Genomic DNA, 20569 nt, shown 5'->3' on the forward strand with positions numbered 1-20569 from the left:
TTATTTTAAATATATTGTATAAATAGAAAAAAATGATATATATTCGCTTTCGGATGTATCGCTTGTTGTTCCGATACCGGGCGTTAAATCAGTTGTTTTGTGAATATTTAGTGTACATTGTACATAATAAGAGATATATATATATATAGCATGATGCGGTACGTTCATTAATCGTAGTAATAAACACGCTGGTTTGAAAGTGGGCGGTCCCTGGCGGACGACGTCACTTCCGCTCGCCGAGTTCATTTTTGTCCGTCGGGCTTTTGTTCTTCCATTTTCCGACCGCCGCGCACCGGGAGAAGCGGAGCCGCCGCCACCGACACGCGAGTCGACGGATAAGCGGCCGCCGGGCGGATACCGGGCGGATACCGGGCCACTGTTCACCGGAGAAGCGCAGCGGGGCTCGGCGAACCCTCCGCAACTTTCGCAGGAGAGACACCGCGGGTCAACATGGAGTCCGAGAACAAGTACCTTCCCCAGCTGCTGGCGGAGAGGGACAGTCTGGACGCGTCGTTCACACACGCCATGAAACTTCTGTCCTCCGGTACCAAAATATACCCGCCGCGCAGCTTTATAACTTGCCCGGTTCCGACACCAACCGCGGACAAAAGAGCAAAGTACGAGGCCCTACGTGGCGGGACCGGGTCCGGGACTCTCGGGGACCTCCGGGGGACCGGCTCCGGGACTCCCGGGGACCGTCGCTGGACCTCCGGGGGACCGTCGCTGGACCTCCGGGGGACCGGCTCCGGGACTCCCGGGGACCGGCTCCGGGACTCCCGGGGACCGGCTCCGGGACTCCCGGGGACCGGCTCCGGACCTCCGGTGGACTGCGCTGGACCTCCGGGGGACCGGGTCCGGCACTCCCGGGGACCGTCGCTGGACCTCCGGGGGACCGGCTCCGGGTCTCCGGTGGACTGCGCTGGACCTCCGGGGGACCGGGACTCCGGGGGACCGGCTCCGTGTCTCCGGGGTTTACCGCCACGTGGCTGCTTCGTTGGTTCTTGGTGTGATTTCATGTCTGGAGTTCCGGTCGTTCCAGAACATTCCGTATATCTAGCTGTGATCAGGCAGAATTGAAGCATGAATCATTATCTAGTGCGTTTTTATTATAATTAATGCTCGTTGGGTAATTAGTACACTTGTTACTGTGCGTGTAGGTTTTTTACAGCTTGTCCCCTCCTCCAGAAATCGAGAGAATCCAGAAAGGAGAGAAGGAGACGGAGAGCTACCTGGACCTCTTCACCACCAAGAACATCAAGCTGAAGGAGCGAGTCCTGATTCCGGTCAAGCAGTACCCGAAGGTATGGACTCCAGCGGGCCGAGCGTCCCACGAGACATCCGGCCGTCCCGCCAGGCTCCCGTGGATGTGGGTGGCGGCGGCGGCGATCAGGGTCGTCGCGGTTTGACGCGTCTCCTGTAGCCCCGCCTGGACGGTGCATGTTAATTCGGGGTCTGGGTCCCGTCTACGTACAGTTCGTATTTAATTGGATCTTGTTTAGACGTACGAGATGTTTTATGTGAACGTCGGACGAGATTTGTGCCGTTTGAGGTCCCGCTGGACAGAAGTCCCGTCCGATCGTAACTGCTGCAGATTCGCTGTTTTGGTGAACTTGACCGTTTTTTGGGGTTCGTGTCACCATTTGCTGTTTCTTTCCAGTTCAACTTTGTGGGAAAGATCCTGGGACCCCAGGGGAACACGATCAAGCGCCTGCAGGAGGACACCGGGGCCAAGATCTCGGTGCTGGGGAAGGGCTCCATGAGGGACAAGGCCAAGGTGAGCTGGTGGCGGTGGTTGCCGGCTGGAGTAAACTCCATTACTTCCGTTAGCCAGACAACCTACTTGGTCCATGAGGAGTCTCAACTGCGCTGGTGGACACGAGCAGGAAAGGCGATAAAATATGTCCCCGCAAGCGGTGATTAACGGGCCCTCGCAGACACGGCACCAACGCCCGCGTTTACCGTGGAACAGCGGATGTGAGCGGGACGATTTTACTTCGGATTTCATGCATCTCCACCGCTGTAACGTACGAGATGATGAAAAGGAAGAATATAGACGTGGAATGGTGCCACCGCATCAAAACGTCCCCGTACAAACATTTCCAGCATTTACCAGACGCCCTTATCCAGAGCGACTTATAATCAGTAGTTACAGGGACAGTCCCCCTGGAGACACTCGGGATTAAGTGTCCTGCTCAGGGACACGATGGTAGTAAGTGGGGTTCGAACCCATAAACACTTCACAAGTGTTCACAATACTGGCCGATGTCAGAAATACCAAGTTTTGGTGTGTTTTGGTATGTTGCGGTAAAGAGCGTAAAAGTTTGGGACGTGAGCGCATGAATGACGTTACTCTAGCGAACAGTGTAGACAGCGGTACTTTTCCTCTTGCCAGTGGGTGGCGCTACACCACGGTGTCAAAATTCATACATTACAGAAATATTCATAATCATACGCAGTTTTATCTCGATTACTCAGTTTAGTGTAATTCAATTTTATTATTTTTTTTATTGATAACGTTGGAGTTAGGGAGTAACTTCCATTGTCACGTGTGATACACAGCAGCACAGCACATGGTGCACACAGTGAAATTTGTCCTCTGCATTTAACCAATCACCCTGAGTGAGCAGTGGGCACCATGACAGGGGCCCGGGGGACAGTTCGTCGAGAAAGTCAGGAACAATAGTAATTGTTGCAGAAATCGTATTGTGTATTGTAACAGTCTACTGTATTAACTGGATTTGGTAAAAACAAAATAGTTTTAAACGGCACTACTAGTAAGAACAAGCGGGGGTTCTGCTGCAGAACGTACAGCAGGTAACCGCGATCTTCTCCTTCCCCAGGAGGAGGGGTTCCGGAAAAGCGGCGAGCCCAAGTACGCCCACCTGTCCATGGAGCTGCACGTGTTCATCGAGGTGTTCGCCCCCGTCCCAGAGGCGTACCTGCGCATGGCCCACGCCATGGAGGAGGTCAAGAAGTTCCTGTTTCCCGTGAGTGTCCCGCGCCGTGGCGCCTGTCGGACCGGAGCGTCTCGTTCCGCGATTGGTCGGTGTTTAAGGCCGATTAAAACGTTCCCCGTGCTGAATGGCGACCTGAAGATTAATATTTAATCAGATAAATTGCTGGATTTACCCCCCCCCCCCCTCGCTAGTTTTGCCACGTCGCACGGCGGCATTATTGTAATTTTTGGCTCTAAATGGTCACTGTCCAGAAAGCAGCTGCCGTTGTCTCTGTGTCTCTCTCTCGAATTGTCTCGTGGCTCCCGGCCTTTTATTTGTATTACTGTCCCGTCTTTCCGTCAGGACATGATGGATGATATTTGCCAGGAACAGTTCATGGAGATGAGCTACCTGAACGGGGGGCAGGAGCACCCGCCGAGGGCCAGAGGCGGCCTGCTCGTTCGGGGCAGAGGGGCCCACCCGCCCCAGTCAGCCGCCCCGAGGTACGAGACCGCGGACGTCTGTGGGGTATGTAGTCGTGGGCTTCCTGGACGCTAACGTTGGACGTCGGTGTCTCCAGGGGACGCGGGATGCCACCGCGCGGCGGCGCTGCCCGCGGCGGCCCTCCGAGGGGAGGGGCCGTGAGAGGAGGCCCGGCAGGAAGAGGGGTACCGCCTCCAGCTCAGCCCGGCAGGGGCGCGGCCGCCACCCGCGCCAGGCCCCCTGCTCCGGGCCCTCAGAGGATGGCTCCACCGCCGCCTCATGCCCCTGCTCCGGAGACCTACGAGGAATACGTGAGGAGCCTTTACAAGCATTTTTTTTCTTCTAGTTCGGGGTTTATTTACGCTTATAGTGAATTTTTGGCGTTCTTTTCTCTTAGTCCTACGATGAGAACTACACAGAGCCGTCTTACGAAGCGTACGACGCGTACTACAGTCAACCGCAGGCGTGAGTGAACGGAGCCGCAACGCTCTTCGTGACGTATGTGTTTTCTGGCAAATGTCTGACGTTTTTAATGTTCTCGGGGCTTCTCTAGAGAACCGGAGTACTACGATTATGGTCATGGGGAGACGCAGGAAGGCTACGACGCTTACGGTAAGGGGTGGTTTTACTTTGCCGCTTTTTCATAATTCGCATAATTCACATGTGCATTGGGCCAGTGGGGGCCTAGCGGTCAGGGAAGTGGCCCCGTAATCAGAAGGTTGCCGCCGAGGTGCCACTGAGCAAAGCACGAGTCCCCACAAACTGCTCCCCGGGGGCCTGTCATGGCTGCCCACTGCTCACTCAGGGTGATGGGTTAAATGCAGAGGACAAATTTCACTGTGTGCACTGTGTGCTGTGCTGCTGTATCTCACAATGACGATCACTTCACTTTTGCAAACAGCTCAGGACGACTGGAATGGGACATCACGTGCTGCTACTGGCGGGAAAGCTCCTCCAGCAAGGCCTGCTAAGGGAGCTTACCGGGAACACCCATATGGACGATACTAATGCAGACAAATGGAACGTCACACTTATCGTGTCGCCATGACGACTGTCTCCCATGGCAGCTCACACTTTAAGCGACCTGACAAAAGTAAATGTCTTTTCTTTTGGGTTTTGTGTTTTTACCCCCCGTAATTTTGGTTTTTCTACTCTGGACTATAAACTGGAAAAAAAAATCAACGGTCTTTTGCTTCACAAGCAGCCTGGTTATTTAGGTGGGTTGGGGGAAGTGGCTTTTTTTTTTTTTTTTTTTTTCATTTTTTTTTTTCTTGAAATTTTTTTTTTTTTTAATTATTATTTTGGATTTTTAATCCCCTTCCCCTTTTCTCATCTGCATTGTCAAGTCTCTTTTATGCTTTGGTTTAAAAAAAAAAAAAAAAATAGTGTAAATTTAAAAGTCTTAACAACTGTATAGACCCATGTTTAATGTTGAATACCACATTAATTTGTGTTACTTAAAAAAAAAAAAACATGCCGAGGTGCAGTTGCAGATTCCCATTTAGGCTACATTTCAAAATTCTGTTTAATATTAGTTGAATCAAAATAAAACCTAAAAGTATTTTTTTTTTTTTATATTGTAATGTAGTGGTGCAACTTTAAATCGAAAAACTAATGAGAAAAATTGTAATTTTGACTAGCTCTTTAATTGCTGATTTTTGTTTTTTTAAATAGTCTTAAAAGCTGTAAAATTTAGGTTGAGGAATCAATACTTTTCATTGTATATTAGAGTTTTGAAATATAGCCCTATTAGACACTGTTGAGATGGACTGTCCTCAAATCCTTGTTAAAAGTTTCACATTTTCAATCAAAAGTTGTTTTAGTAAAAGTGGCTTTTTTTTGTCATGCTTTAAAAAAGTTAAACAATTCCTGGAGGATACCTCATGCTACATAAACTGCATGCCCAAACTGCTCGAAGAAGGATTGGGACAACAGTCTCTACAAGGGTCGCTTCTTTCTAATGTAAAGGGATCCTGCAGCTAAATGCCAATTTCTTGTATATACTTACAAAAAAATTAAGCACAAAAGTCAAAATTGTACTTTTACTGCCATTTAGTCTGTATCCTCTCCATAAAATGCCTAATGCTACGTGTGTAAGCTTGCCTAAATAGGTAACTAAATTTTGTTCAAAAATGTTTTGCAGCGGTTTGTCAATAAAGCATAGTTTTTTTTTCTATGAAACCTAACTTGGTTCACTTTGCATTTTTCTGTTATAAAACTTGAAATGCCCTTTTTAAATAAATTTCATAATCAGTAGGCTTTTCTTCAAACTGAATTTATTTTTTTTTATTTTTAACTTTTAAACAGATGCATGTAGTCTGACCACAGTGAACCACCCTAAAGGAATCTGCTTAAAGTGTCTTGATCATTTAAAAGCACAACTTTAATCTTTCTCTCTCTTTTTACACTTAAAAAGGAACCTAGAGGTAAGACCGATGGCCTTTTAAAATAAGCCGGATAGCTTCGTAATGTCTTTAGAAAGAACTAAAGAATTCAGTGCCTGGGTATGTATAAAATCTTCATTGAATGACGTTTTTCTTTTTCTTTCTTTTTTTATTTATCTCTGAAATGTATGGGTTTAGACTGAAATAGTTGAATTTTAAACAGCCATTTAGGGTTAGCCTTTAGAAAATGAGAACTGTTAAACTTAAATTGCACCATATTGATTTTTTTTAATGTAACTCTAATCCTAAATGTGTAATTTGGATAGTTTATTACTGTTATACACACTTTTAATGTATGTACCTAAATCTTTGTATAATTTAAAAAGTTAGGCATAAAATTAAAAGGAAATTTTTTTTAAACTTTTTTTTTTTTTTTTTTTTCTTCTTTTATTAACCAATTAAATTTTTTTTTTTTTTTAAATAACTAACAGCTCCTTGATTTTAAGACTAGTAATGCAACTCTTGCTGAGCAGTTTGTCTGGAGTGATTTTCTTTTAGCTTATGCAAACTTTTTGCGTGATCTGTATTTAAAGTGATCATTAACCATTATTCATGCCAAACACTTAAATATATTTTTTGGGTTTTTAAAGCTTGAGTTGCATACCCTGTAGACTTTGCATGGCTTTTAATGTGTCTAAACAAGTTTTTTGGTAAATTGATTTCGTTTTCTTCTCCGCCAGGCTGATTTCAGTGCTCGCTTGAAATGTGAAGAATGAGAAAGATATGATAAGAGAGCCATTATCTCAGGTGAGGAATGAACTTTTATTATTGAATCAAGCTGCTCATCTCTTTTGAATACCTCTAAGTCTTGTCCTTGTCATTTTCTTGAGTGAATTTTTGATTTGTTGATCTGTTTCCTCACTACATGATTAAGTTTTTCATAAATGAGATTAAGCAAAAATCAGCAAGAAAGTTCTTAAATTCCCTTTGTTTTATCAATTTACTTTACTATTAAGTAAAATTTCTTAATAAACATACGATACCAGATGAGGACAAATGAACACCAGACCCCAATCCCTTAAGGGGAGAGAGAGCGAAAAGAACAATTGGAAAATGCCGGACAAGACAGACTTAGGCGTCCATGTGTTACATAGAAATATAGAGTTTTCTCAATAAAAGCGGCAATTCCATATTTTTGGCCAGTCATAAAGGGTGGCCACGTTAATCTCTTGGTATCCCCATTACACAGTGTAATAAATTCTCACACTGTACATTGTCTTTGGTCCACTGTCCATATGGTGGAGGCGCAGAATCTTTCCATTTACACGGAATTAGTCTTCAGTTAGTCTTTTAATCGCTTCACACCATATATCATCCGATATAAGCCCCTTCCAAATTTCATCTCAACGCCTCTACGTACTCTTGGTTGGTGGTACATCAAAAGGTTCCATCGTCCAGGGGGTAAATGGAAGTTTTTGTTACTGATGTAGAAGGCATGAGAATCAATGTTATAATGGCGTCTAAATGTATTCCTAATCTTTACAGTATAATACAACAGGATTGGTAGTTTGGCATGTAGCACGCTTGGGGTGGAGTGGACAGATGCCCTTTCTATTTTTACCAGGCTAGGTAATCAACATCATTTCTAATCCAATATTGCTTTCATATTGGCTGACCAGTAGTAATATAGTGTTTCACGGGGTTTCTGTAATACCTTCCCAGTGATTCTGGGCTGTTTCTTGTTCCAAATGAAAGTTGACATTTTTAAAATGTCAATACTCTGTGAGATATTGGGAAATATATGTATAAAAATTAACAAGACTGTCATCTTATTTACACTGATCGTTTCACCAGGGGATAGAGCGTTTTAGCACTGATGCAAATTCCTAAATATTTTAACTTATTATGAACAATTTTACTTTACTTTGCAGACGCTTTTATCCAAAGCGAATTGCAAGAGGAAGACACAGCAATTCTTGTTCGGTTTCTATAGATTAAGAAAGAAATTTTAAAGGGAGTTTAAGAGAGCGACATCCTGTGTAATTTTCATTTTTGAGTTCAGTTTTGTTAGATATTCTGACTGAATTGGTGAGCAGGAAGTTGACCTGTTTTCTCGCTCATGGAAATCACATTGTAATTGTGACATTAAATATTCTATTTGCAGAAGTATTAAAAAGTTATGTCATGTTGTTGTTTGTGCAGTGTTGGTGAGGGTTTTGGCCATGTGATGTAACGTTAATATCTGGTCTGTGAGCTGCTTTTTTTTTGTTTTTTTTTTGCCCAGTATGAGATGATCTGCCCTCTGAGATTCACATTTACAGCATTTATCAGATGCCCTTATCCAGAGCGACTTACAATTAGTAGTTACAAGGACAGTCCCCCCCTGGAGACACTCAGGGTTAAGTGTCCTGCTCAGGGACACGATGGTAGTAAGTGGGGTTTGAACCTGGGTCTTCTGGTTCGTAGGCGAGTGTGTTACCCGCTAGGCTACTACCATCCTACATCATCATTCCAATTTTTATTTAAAAACCAGAGGATGTGCCATAGTAATCGGCATGAATATACAGTTTACGGTAACAAGTGTAGGATCAGATCCTGCTGGACGTTTCTTAATAGTAATCAGTCGCCTGTGTGGTCTCCCAGTTATCTGCACCTCCAAATCAGCATATTCAACTATTTCTTAAAATGTGCAGCGTAATCGATTTACGATGATTCCCAGAGCGATTCGTCCCTTTCCACGCTACACAATTCCTTTTCACATTCAAGACTTCAACAGACTGCAACTATGATGGTTATATCTGACTATCGTCCCCTAACCATGTGGTAGTAGCCTAGTGAGTAACACTCGTCCATGAACCAGAAGACCCAGGTTCAAACCCCACTTAACTACCATCGTGTCCCTGAGCAGGACACTTAACCCTGAGTGTCTCTGGGGGGGACTGTCCCTGTAAATACTGACTGTAAGTCGCTCTGGATAAGGACGTCTGGTAAATACTGTAAATGTAAGAAACCAGACGAGAGGGAATATTTACGCCTGGTATGTCCTCGTGAACTGGGTGGGAATCTCGGTAGGCAGATGATCTTATTCTCTGCACACGGCCCTTATGTTTTATTTATCTATTTTTGGTGAATCCTGATCATTCGCCGCCAGAACGAGAGTGCTTGCAAATATGCAGATTCTTATGTAAATGCTGAGACGTGAAAAACGTCTCGGTCCTTCTGAGTGGAGGGATCTTGGATTTTAATGGTAGGATGACAAGCTGTCACTCACGCACGTCCCCATATCGCTTGAAAAATGACACCGCTGTCACATCTAAACTAGATTGTCCGCTTTTGCAGTAGTTTATGGTGCCGTGCTGCTGTATACAAAGTCCTGAAGTGAGTATTATATTTTTCTGACTAATCAGATACGTAAATAGAAATTTCCGGAACATTTGTCTACGTTGGGTAATTTATCTAGTATTTTTAAATTTTTTTTAATTGCCACTGTTTAGGAATTATAATGATAGAGGGGGACACACGGAGGGTCATTAATTACGGTGGCAGCTGGCTAATGCAGCCGTTTAACTGGAGTAAACGGGTCTGGAAGCGGATGCTTGATGATGTGAACTTATCGTGTGTGTGTTTTAGATGCCTGCTAATTTATGCGGTTCCTCCCCCCACACGTTTGTGTATTCAAATGCGTTAGAACGAGCAGGACGTCCTGTAAATGGGGAACAATAAGCGCATTCGTACCGTTCTGCTGATCCCGCGCTTGCTTTTCCTCCGCAGGGGCGGCGGCGGTCTTCAGGAGGAGCGTCGTGGTCTGGCCTGCTGGTTTGTATGTCGGGCGGGGCGGAAGAAAAGGAAACGTCCCGCTGCCGGCCAGCCCGACGTGGAGGAGGAGGAGAACTTTTTATTTTTTTATTATCGCTTTTCTACGGCATTTCTACGTTTTTTTTTTTTTTTTTTTTTCTATTTTTTTTTAGATGTTTTACTTGCAGCCTTATGGATGGGAGGATTGTAACTTTCTTTTGTTTTTATCGGTGAAATTTCCCTCCACTCGCAAAATGCACGTCGTTGCGCGGCGATACGCCATTCCAACCAATTACTGCTGATGACCGTTCGCCCGTCCCCTAGAGGCACAGCGGACTGGGTACGCGGGACACGGGTGGGTCTAATAAACATCCGGCGCAGTCGGCAACCTAACAAGATGCTGCGGCGTGATGGAGACGTCTTATTAATGCTGCTGAGGGTGGCGGGGTTGTTGGGAACGTTTTCAACCCTTTAGCTGGATGTTAAGAGTCTTTATGGAAGTGACGTTGGACCAGGACCTGGAGGGCGGGTCTACGTCCCCGTGCATGCGTCCTCACCTGCTTGACTGCGAAGTGGAGCTGAAGAAGTCCTACAGCGATGCGCTCAATCATGTTCAGGCCTGGGCTGATGGACCAGGGCTTCATGGCTGGGTTTGGTCAACGATGCAAAAAACATGCGTTTTTACATTTTAAAATCGTTTATTCGTTTCTGCGTTTCTGAATTCATTAATCACGTTTACGTGATTCCCAACCGCTCATGTTTCCAGTCGTCTTGGATATTTTGCTCATGTGTGTTTGAATCTGCATGATGTGTTTTGTCCTTATTTTAACATGTAAAAGCATTTTGAACTGTTATTGGTGCTTGTAAAAAAAAATTTTCATTTTAAAATAAAATGAAATTTGTCTCTTCACTCATCCAGCTCATTGTGTGTTAAGTAAATGTTCCGGATCTAAAAGGCTCACACTTGCTTCATTAATTAGCCTGCTTTCAGCCCGTGGATTTATTGCCTTTCCGGCCTCTAATTGCGTTCTGCTTCAATTTGTCTATTGATCTCGAGCGCTAAACGAAAGCCGGATCCTTGAAAATGATCCGCGGTCCTCAGTTCGCGCCGCGAAAACTGGTTGTCCCGCCTCGCCGTAACGCGGGCCTGCCGATCGTGGCCTTTAATTTAACTGGTAATCCTCGCCACCGTATTCCACGCTCAATAAAACCATCCGGCGTTGACTTTTATGGAATTCTCCACCAACAGAAGGACGTTGACTGAAAAAAGCTTCGCGCTTGTACCCAACCTTTTCATTCGGCTGTAAACTTTCATGTAAAACGACGTAAACTTCGTTTTATTTCGCTGTTGACTCGTTAAACTTTTCACGTTGAAAGCTCCTGGTTCAAGGAGGCGTGGATCATCATCTCGTCCCGTAACGGCCGAGGTCACGCCAGGTTTCACGTAGTTCGCAAGAACTGGGCGTGGCGCGCCGTAAACTTTACTGCTTGCTGTATGTTCTTGATTCGGATTTAATTGGCCCTAATCTACAAACCGAGGCCATCAGGACCATGTTTGGCATAAAACATGGCAGCCACACCCCGCTGTGTGCGGCACATAGTTGAAGTTGCAATAAAGCTTTGTTGGTCTTTATTGTATGTAGGATATGATTGCAAACATTGGTAATCTATCGCTAGTCGGGTGAGCTAAATAAAAAGTAAAATGACCACTGAGATCTGATCAGATGACCCGATGAGGTCCTAATAATGACAGTGACACAGAATCTGAAAACACGGACACGGGTTTGTGCAGTGATGTCTCACAATGTCTTTATAATGTAAAATGAATTCTAATGATATGATGAACGTTTGACGCCGCCTCGGCTTGGATGACTTCATGGCTTGATTTGCTATCTATTGAAGCCAACTGATGCAAATGATTCGACAAAACACATTTTTGTGGACCCCCTAGGAGACCCTGGACCCCATGTTGGGAACCACTGCTCTGTATGATCTAACAGGGCTGTTGAAGCTTCAAAGAAGAAGAGATGTTGTATTTTACTTAGTTACGCTGCAGTCAGAACCGGCCCTGCATTTTGATTGGCTGAGAGGAATGTTGTGTCTTGAATTGTATATTGTACGTATTGAGTGTGAAGTTGTGCAGAAGTTGTGTAATGTGAGCGAGGTTTTAACGAGTAAAGTGAAGTGAATGGCGCACATGGGTTTTCCAGGAACCTATTTTTGGAGCTTTATGTGAAGTTCAGGTAGACGTTGAAGGCATTAATGCTGCCAGACCAATCAGATCGATGGAAACAGCTGCTGGGAAATGGACGTTGTAAAGAAAAAAACTGTCTTCCAAATCAAATGACTTAGATGTCCTTATCCAGAGCAGCTTACAGTATTTACAGAGACAGTCCCACTGGAAGACACTCAGGGTAGGGACACGATGGTAGTTTGAACCTGGGACTTGAAGCTCTTCTGGTCCATTTGTTTAGTGGCCGATACGTGGTGGGTGTTGTAATCTGACTAATGGACTGTGATTCATGTCCCGTCCCAGCAGCCATTACCTCGCTACCATGAGGTCTGTGGTGGAGCAGAGTCTCCGTCTCGGTGACCTCGGCTGGATTGGTGGTCAGTAGTCATGGGTCGTAGCAGCGCTCCACGTTACTTGAGACACCTACACGGATCTGCGCAGCTCCCAGCTGGGACTCTGGACACCCGTCCGTCCCTCGCTGAGCAGCCGTTTGGGTCCCGGTCTGCTGTCAATCAGTTTTCCCGCTTCGTTCCGAGCTCTGGAAAGCGGGGGAGCCCCTCCTGCCTCAACCTCCCCTTTCTTCTCCGTTTTCACGTACTCCTGAGGACAAAAATGTTGGGTCTTTCTCGCCCACATTGTCTCTCTCTCTCTCTCCCGCCCTTGGCTGGCGCTCCAATTTTAGAACGGAGCCGGCGAGGGCATGAGATCCTCCATCCTAATCACCACGGTAACCGCCTCGGAGTGGCTTCGGCTGAAAGGGCCGGCCCGACGGGGGGCACCGGAGAGCGTCCATCAGTCCCCTTTCCCGCGAATCGGGACCTGATTTGGGATCTTAAACCGGGCCGGATCATCTCAGCCGGTTTACCTCAGGCCGGACTCTTCCAGTCAGCAGCTTAATGGCACGTTTCGGAGCCGCCGCAAGCGCGCCAAGTCCCCTCAATTACGGCAACTTCGTCCCCCCAAAAAACGTGGACTTTTTTTCTTTTTTTTTGTGTTTTTTTTGTATTTAGTGCTGAAGGTTGCATCCCAGACTCTTCCTGCGTTCTCTCGAGCTGTCAAAGCGAATTGAGTCGCATCTGCTCGCCTCGTCCCTTTTGAAGAGGGGGAGATGGGTTTGGCAAATGGACCAGCTGCCGGCAGGGGAAGCCAGCACCTGTCACCGGGGATGTCATTAGCCACCGAGCGGAGGATGGATAGGGGCTCCCTGTCACATTTTGCTCGAACTCGCTGCCTCTTCTGCTCTCATTATTTCCGCCGCTCGCGGCTCTCGCCGCGCTTTGGTGGGCTCTCTGTTTAATCATCGTCTGTGTTTGCTTTTCCGTTTTCTCCGTCCTTTTCATGCCTTCTCCGTAATGGTCCCCACCTCGGGCTCCTGTTGGTTTAAAGTTGCCAGCTAATTAAACAAGTTGCACAGATTCACCGCCGCCACCGTTTGTTAGATACGAGTGTGGTTATCGCCGACTGTGACCAGAAACCCTTCACGCTCAGTATTTGGTCACCGACCAGCTGCAGCCAATGAGAGTGCAGGATAAGGTGGCGGGAGGAGAAATAAACAAACCATAAACTAACTGTTCAGAATGCATCGAATAAAACAAATATTTAGTGGCTGGCGTCCATTTTTGTGTCACTTCTCATGTGTCTTTTCATGGCAGAATAATAAAAGACACAAAAGACCAGTTGGAGGTAAAAGTATGTATATTTTTTTACTAGGGTGGTAGTAGCCTAGCAGGTAACACACTCGTCTATGAACCAGAAGACCCAGGTTCAAACCCCACTTACTACCATCGTGTCCCTGAGCAGGACACTTAACCCTGAGTGTCTCCAGGGGGGGACAGTCCCTGTAACTACTGACTGTAAGTCGCTCAGGATAAGGGCGTCTGGTAAATGCTGTAAATGTAAAATGTAATGTCATCTGAATTTGGATGTAACATTTTGCTTAAAGTGAATACTTTTTATAAAAAATGGCACCTACAAGAGGGCAGTGGTGGCATACAGACAAGTGTGGCATACAGACAGCCTGTCATGGCTGCCCACTGCTCACTCAGGGTGATGGGATAAATGCAGAGGACACATTTCACTGTGTCACCATGTGCTGTGCTGCTGTGTATCACAAGTGACAATCACTCCTCTATCTTTTTTTATTTTATTTTTAGAACAGAACCAGTGGAATGTGCTTCTGACCATCGAGGAAATACGTGCATTGGGTTGCCAATTAGCTCCATTTTTATATATAGCCACCATGTAAGCTTTCTCCTCTATAAGTTCGGACTACTGATTGCCAAAACCATGTGAGACAGGAATAACATGTCCCCACGCGGCCTACAAAGCTTTCATTGTCCTCCCTGGCAGTCTCTCTGGTTGCATTAATTCCGGGGGAGCAGGCTGTCTTCAGGGCTCCTGTCGAGTCCCGCTGCCTGGTTGCCACCTCTGTGTCCACGGGCAGGGTCGGTTCCGTGGGCCATGGTGGGTTTAACAGTCCCGTGGCGCCTTCATTTCGAATTGTAATTATTCCAGGAGACACGGGAAGTGGGGCAGAAGTGCGAGCGTCAATGAGTATTACTAAAGCCTACACGCGCTATACGCCTTCATGAATTAGTAATGTGTCTGGCACAGATCAGATGCCGAGGAAGGTGAAGCCGGGATTTTCTTCTTCTTCCTCCTTCCTCTACCCCCTGATATTCTCTGCAACTGGCAGCGTGGCGAGAAAAGCGCATGACATAACGGGCGAGTGCTTCAGCGTACTCCTAATTAGAAATGCCTTTTTTCACCCGTTCTGTCTCTCCCCAGCTCGTCCTTCCCTCCCTAACTGGGTTGTTTCATATCTCCCCTCCTCCGCTTACTATTTGCCTGTCGAAATGTCTCCGTGGCTGCTTGTCCTGCATGAACAGAGTGGATGAGGTCCATCTAAATGATTAGATAGAACCATGCACTGAGTTTACAGTAAAAACCACATCTTGTGGTCTTCTGAATTGTTAATGTCTTGGTCTCCACAGTGTAAGAAACTGATAAAACTGTCAGTAATGCAATCTTAATACGATAATCTGCATGAAGCAAAATTATATGTTAAATGGAGCGAATGGTTTAAACAACACTGATGGTGCTTTTCCCCCTTAACCGTTCATGTGCCAAATTAAACGGACCGAATATAGAGCCCTGTAGCATGCCTCTGGCATTCAGTCAACGTTTCTTCAGACACAGATGCTCTAGAAATAATTTAGTGTTAAGGAGACTAATAAGCCTTAATGAGCACATATGCGTCACTCTCACATTTTACTTTTTAGCAGACTGTTCCTTTAAAAAAAAAAAAAACAGACCCATATCAGGCACCATCAGCGTTTTGAAGGCAATCCGTAGATTGCAGAGCCTTCTCGTTAATTGCTCTGTGATTAACTTGGTTGAGACGTTAGCGAGCAATCGCTTCGCTTATCACATATCCAAGTGGTAGTTTTACTTAAAATTTAAAGCGATCCGTGCATGGTGAAAACCCCCCCCCGGATGTTTATGTTTTTGGTGCAGTAATGAAGATGGCCAGATGAATACCCGCCGAAAAGCTTTGAGCGCAGAACGTCCCAGACAGCCGGGGCATAATTGCATCTCACCACACTGCAGACGAGCCTCTCAGCATCATTACACACTAATGGAAGTGGAGAGACGGGGCGGGGTGTGTGTGGCGGATCGTATCCAGGAGTCCCTCCCACACACGGTGACCCCCCCCCCGGCTTCCATTTTCCAACTAGAAACTTTTACAAAAACTGCCATGACAATTTTGCACCATTTGTGCCGTATCATTTGTACCGTTTGGGCGCGTCTTCTTGTAAAAGATCCGGAAGACCCTTTGTCCCCAGGGTGCCCCGTGTCTTCGGGGGCCTTGTGGAGGGTGTAACGAACAAGAGAGTTAAATGGTGACGGGAGGCCTTCCGGAGGCCCTTCTCAGCGGAGGCTTCTTCTGTGATGGAGTATTAATGTCACCGTGGCGGGAGGGAGTCAGGTGATAATTGGATTCTGCTCGCGGTGCTGCCGCGCACCCCGCCGGCACGGTGCTTTTAATAAGTCCGCGCTACTCTCTCGGCGGTGAACGTTTCTTCCGAGTTGGGGCCGTTATGCATTAATGTCGGGGTGCATCTTCATACCGTGGGACCTGCTAGGCGCAGCACGCCTGAACGCTTCATTACCGCTGGATCCTGCCGGTTCAAGGATCTGCTCTCAGGCTTTGGTCTTGGTTGAACTGGAGATGGTTTTTTTATATACAGTCTCAACTCTACAGTTTTTCATACTCTGCCACTGATTGCACATTGAATCCATGAGCTTTTTTCCTCCTCTGATGATGGGACACGGTCCATTGGGTTCCTATTACGTTTTAGGGGTTTTCATTGTTGTAAAGAGTCAGACTGAGAAATGTATGGCTGATGGTTATACAGTCAGATATGGGGAACGAGAGAGAGAAAAAAAAAGCACATTAGCATGTCAAGAGCTCCGGAAGTCTAACTTGCTCTCCATACGCGCTCCTTCCGCCTCCTTCCCCCGTTCTCCGATTTTCCAGGTCCCATCCACCCCCTGGGCACAGGACGTTATGTCACCCAGTGGTGGCGTGGTGCTTGCCACGAGCCTCCACGTACCGCCTGCAGAACGGGTGAAAGTGCGTGGGTATAATGCACGGTCACGATGCGTCGGGCTTATAAAGGGGGCATCTGTGCCCGGGCGGAATCCCTTTAAGGCCGAATGAATGAGGACGGCGCGGCTGTTAGCACGCGTGGGGATCTTCGCCGCGGCGTGGGTCGGTGTATGCACTGTTCGGAAACGGGTGTGTAAACGGTGTCTGGGCCTGCCGGTTTCCGAGACAACAGGCATGGCAGCGAGGCTGCTTGTTTCTTAAGTCTCGGGCTTCCTTAATCCCGCCGCCTTAATCCGACTCGAGTAAAGTAGCTGTCAGAATAAGAGGATTTAATAGGCTACTTCTGCATTAGTGGCGCTACTCCAGACGAACATTCTCACGTTACGCTGTCTCTGAGAGCACTTGGCAGCCTGCGCCTGGGAAAGGTGAGTAAATAGGGCCCTGTAATGCCAATACTGGATAATTCATGTTGAAGGTAACACACTCGCCTATGAACCGGACGTCACAGGTGTCCCCAAGTGTCTCCAGGGGGTGGTAGTAGCCTAGTGGGTAACACACTCGCCTATGAACCAGAAGACCCAGGTTCAAATCCCACTTACTACCATCATGTCCCTGAGCAGGACACTTAACCCCAAGTGTCTCCAGTGGGGGACTGTCCCTGTAACTACATACTGTAAGGTGCTCTGGACAAGGGCGTCCAAGGAAAGCCGTAAACTGTAAAAAAAATGCAAATGTAATATTTACCTCTCCGAAGTTGACTGTCTCGGACGTCCCATCATGTCTAAAAGTTCTGTTTAAAAATGTGAAGGCTCTGTATTTGGGCTGTCATGACCTCAGTGCCGGGGACGGGCCTGTTGCTGGCAGACTTATGACAGACTCTCGCCGGGAGCCACCTGCCCAGATTTCTAATATTTGATGCAGAAAAAAAAAAAGTGTTGGCATGGAAACGTGGGGTAAAAAATACACCGCCATGCGAACGATTAGCATTTTAAGCAAAAAGTGACCATTTTCATTACAGCCACGTTAGTTGCCATTCCGTTCCTTTCTGCACCAAAAGTTCGGAAAATCTGAACGAACGGCACGCTCTGGGCAACGTGGACATTTCAAGGAAAGTAAAAAATACGTATGAACGCATTACAACTATATTACTTGCCAAAATGCTGTTAGCTGACTGGTTCTATTAAAATGTGAAGGCTCACAAATGTGAGGCTGGTAGTAGCCTAGTGGGTAACACACTCGCCTATGAACCAGAAGACCCGGGTTCGGGTCAGGACACATATGTAAGTATGTAATGTAAATGTATGTTGTTGAATTCCCTGATGGCCCCTCCCACATTGCCACATTGCAACATGGTCTTGAATGGTTTGAAGAAACGGTTCAAGGTCTTCACTTGACCTCCAAATTCCCCAGATCTCAATCCGATCAAGCAATTGGATCCATGGAGGCCTTATGGGATCTGTCTGGGTGCCAGGTGCCAAAGGGCATCCTCAGAGGTTTGGTAGAATCCATGCCTTCCTGGATCAGGGCTCTTCTGGCAGCACAATGTTGGTGGGCCGATCGATTTTAAGATAAGATCGATACAAACAAGCAAATAGCAAAGTACCGAAACTCTATGCCACATGCAAACATGACCTGTGAGTCCAAGGTCGCATTCACACCAGGCGTTAACACACAATCGGTACCTCCATGTCAATATCTGGGTAACGAACGACCCCGACTCACCCTTACGTTCACACGTGGAATTCATACGCGCTTTTGTTGTCTGTATCGAGCTGCAGGTTTTCATTACACCTGATTGAGCTGCACAGAGCTGCGTGCACACTCTTCACACACTCTTCACACACTCGTCCTTCCCATGCGTTCAGCCAGATGCACACACACGGATAACCAGCCGAAAGCCACCGGTGGACACAACCCAGCGTCAGTATAAAAACGCACATTTACACAATATCTGGATGGATCGTGCCCTGACACCCAGGATGCATCTGCAGAAACCAGAAAGAAAAAAAAAATCTTAGATCTCTATGAAAGAATATTGTTGAGTTTATTACAATAGGAACAAATAACCGTGAACGAGTGCACATTTCGATTTGGATGAAACAAGGTCTTTTTGAGTGTGAACTGCCACTGTTGACATGACCATGAGCGCGTTGTGCAACAACACAACCTGCAGTGATGCAGCCGAGACACTGAAACATGGTACGTGACAAATCCTACAGCAAAATCCCAGCCTGATCAGCTCATTTATTAATGTCAGTTCCATGTGAAGCAGTGGACCTCAGGGCTCCATCCAGGGACATAACGCCATGGTGGTGTGGAATAATATAATATACTGCGCGATTATTCTCAGCTATATTTATTTTGATGCCGTTTCTGCGGTTATTCATTTCGAGCCATCAGACAATTAAATGCATTAATTTAATTTGAGCGTTGCGAACATCTCCTGGTTTCACCGCACCAGTGTACCTCAGCTGTCGAGGCATTTGAAATCTGGGTTAATTTGCAGATGAAAAATGACATTTTTATTATTCTGGACTAATGGAATTGGCACACAATACAGTGCGTGTTCCGTCCCAGCGCTCCGCGGATGCTAATGCACTTTTATAAATAAATTACCTTTCGCTGCCATTCGTGTATTGTCACCACTCCACGCTGAGCCTTTTGATTTGTCCGTGGCCCGTGGCGGTGGAACGCGGGCGTGAAGGAGCCGTTCGCTTCTTCCCGCTGGTCCATTATGAAGATGCTGGGAGTCCTTTCAGCATCCAGGCCAGTGACCTTCCAAGGGCAGAAGAAAACAGGGCCCAAGAGCTCGGAATGAGGCCGAGATTCCACGTTGTCACCGCGGTTATCGGCCAGTGTTGGTGCGCGATGGCGGGCGGCCTACGATGGGATCATCTTTCCGGAAAAACTCCAGCACAGAGCGCCGTGCCAAGCGAAGGATCGGAAGCCGCCGCGGGGACGCCAACGTTTTCATTGTCGTTCACAATGGAAGCCGCGAGGGTATTTTTACCCTCCCTTTAATAGCGGCTGTGTACACGATCAACACCCCGCCATCAAACGCTGATCCCCCCTCTGGCAACGGGGAACGTCGGTACGCGGTTCCCGTTACGTTCCCGCCGAGCCAACGCCGGTCTGTTACCCTTCCTTCCAACGCGGAAACGACCGGATCTCGGCCTCAAGTCATTATTATTCTTCTAATTTGGAGTGTTGAAAGATCAGCCGCTCCAAGTATTACGGCAAACGCCGGAGACGGTCCGATTCCAGGCCTCCTTCCTTTCTCCGGATGCTGAGCTTCTCTCCGGCCTGAATTTTATCCTCCTTCCCGCTGCCTTACGAGGTCGGACTCGGACGCCCGTGCGAATCTGACCACCTGAGCTTGGTATTTGGTACGTGGCCCTTCCATACCGTAAAATACCAGATGGACTGGACCTGCTGAATAATTAAAGGCCACCATGCGGAGATTCCATTCACCGCGCCGCAAATGACGGTCTGTGCTCAAGGTCTCTCTCCTGCCAAGACTTCCTCATCAGTCTATTCGGTGAAAGAGTTGTAAAATGCGGTAAAAGCTCCTGGGCGAAGGTTGTAAATGTCAAAATAGCAGCATTCACTACGGTGGGAGGTATTATCATGGCACCGTGTACGAGATACCGAGTGTGAACAAGCACAGGTAAACAGAGTAGGAAGGACGGTTGTGTTGCCAGGTTGGGAGGTTTTGAGTGTGCGATTTGCTCATTGGGAAAAGATGCTCAGGAGTTAAGTACTGTGTACACCGATTTGTATGTATTTTGGCACACTTGTATATCTGGCCACACCGGTTCTTAGTCACGAACGTAATGACACACCAGCAAAAAAAAGGTTGTGTAGGCGGCTAGGTCCTCCTCTCCAAGATGCAGGTGAACAGGAAAACTGTGCAGGGAGCTTCTGGGCCTTTTATGGACGTTGACCACAACGTTCTGTTGACATGTGGCTCCTCATGGAGAGAGATGGAGGAAGGTGATAATGGAGTTTCCTTGTTTCCACAGTCCCGGCATCACCAGGCTGCGGGGTCAGACGTTGAATGGACATGCTGAAGTACTTAAACGCCACTCCGTCTGCTGCTTCTTCATCTCTTCTGGCAACAGGCCCA

The 20569-nt window shown here is 46.9% G+C and overlaps 1 protein-coding gene across 2 annotated transcripts; it reads left to right on the plus strand.

Moving 5' to 3' along the window:
* Positions 1–243: 243 nt before the first annotated feature.
* khdrbs1b (KH domain containing, RNA binding, signal transduction associated 1b) lies at positions 244–9729 on the plus strand. Of its 2 annotated transcripts, XR_003743372.1 has the most exons (11): positions 244–544; positions 1186–1301; positions 1658–1774; positions 2841–2987; positions 3300–3439; positions 3517–3730; positions 3817–3884; positions 3973–4031; positions 4321–4512; positions 6544–6610; positions 9575–9729. XR_003743372.1 is itself a non-coding variant. In XM_028964760.1 (9 exons), the coding sequence occupies exons 1-9, from the start codon at positions 451–453 to the stop codon at positions 4425–4427; spliced, it is 1062 nt and encodes a 353-aa protein (XP_028820593.1). In that variant the 5' UTR covers positions 244–450; the 3' UTR covers positions 4428–4650. The 2 variants fall into 2 exon arrangements, 1 of the variants encoding a protein (XP_028820593.1); XM_028964760.1 differs by lacking the exons at positions 6544–6610; positions 9575–9729 and having other exon boundaries at positions 4321–4650.
* Positions 9730–20569: the final 10840 nt, after the last annotated feature.

The sequence above is a fragment of the Denticeps clupeoides genome, chromosome 20 (genome assembly GCF_900700375.1).
Source record: "Denticeps clupeoides chromosome 20, fDenClu1.1, whole genome shotgun sequence".
NCBI classification, from domain to species: Eukaryota; Metazoa; Chordata; class Actinopteri; order Clupeiformes; family Denticipitidae; genus Denticeps; species Denticeps clupeoides.

Coding starts and splice junctions, on each gene's coding strand:
- khdrbs1b (XM_028964760.1), top strand. CDS start 451: ATGGAGTCCGAGAACAAGTACCTTCCCCAGCTGCTGGCGGAGAGGGAC. Junction 2,988..3,299: donor TCAAGAAGTTCCTGTTTCCC/GTGAGTGTCCCG, acceptor TCTTTCCGTCAG/GACATGATGGATGATATTTG. Junction 3,731..3,816: donor CGGAGACCTACGAGGAATAC/GTGAGGAGCCTT, acceptor CTTTTCTCTTAG/TCCTACGATGAGAACTACAC.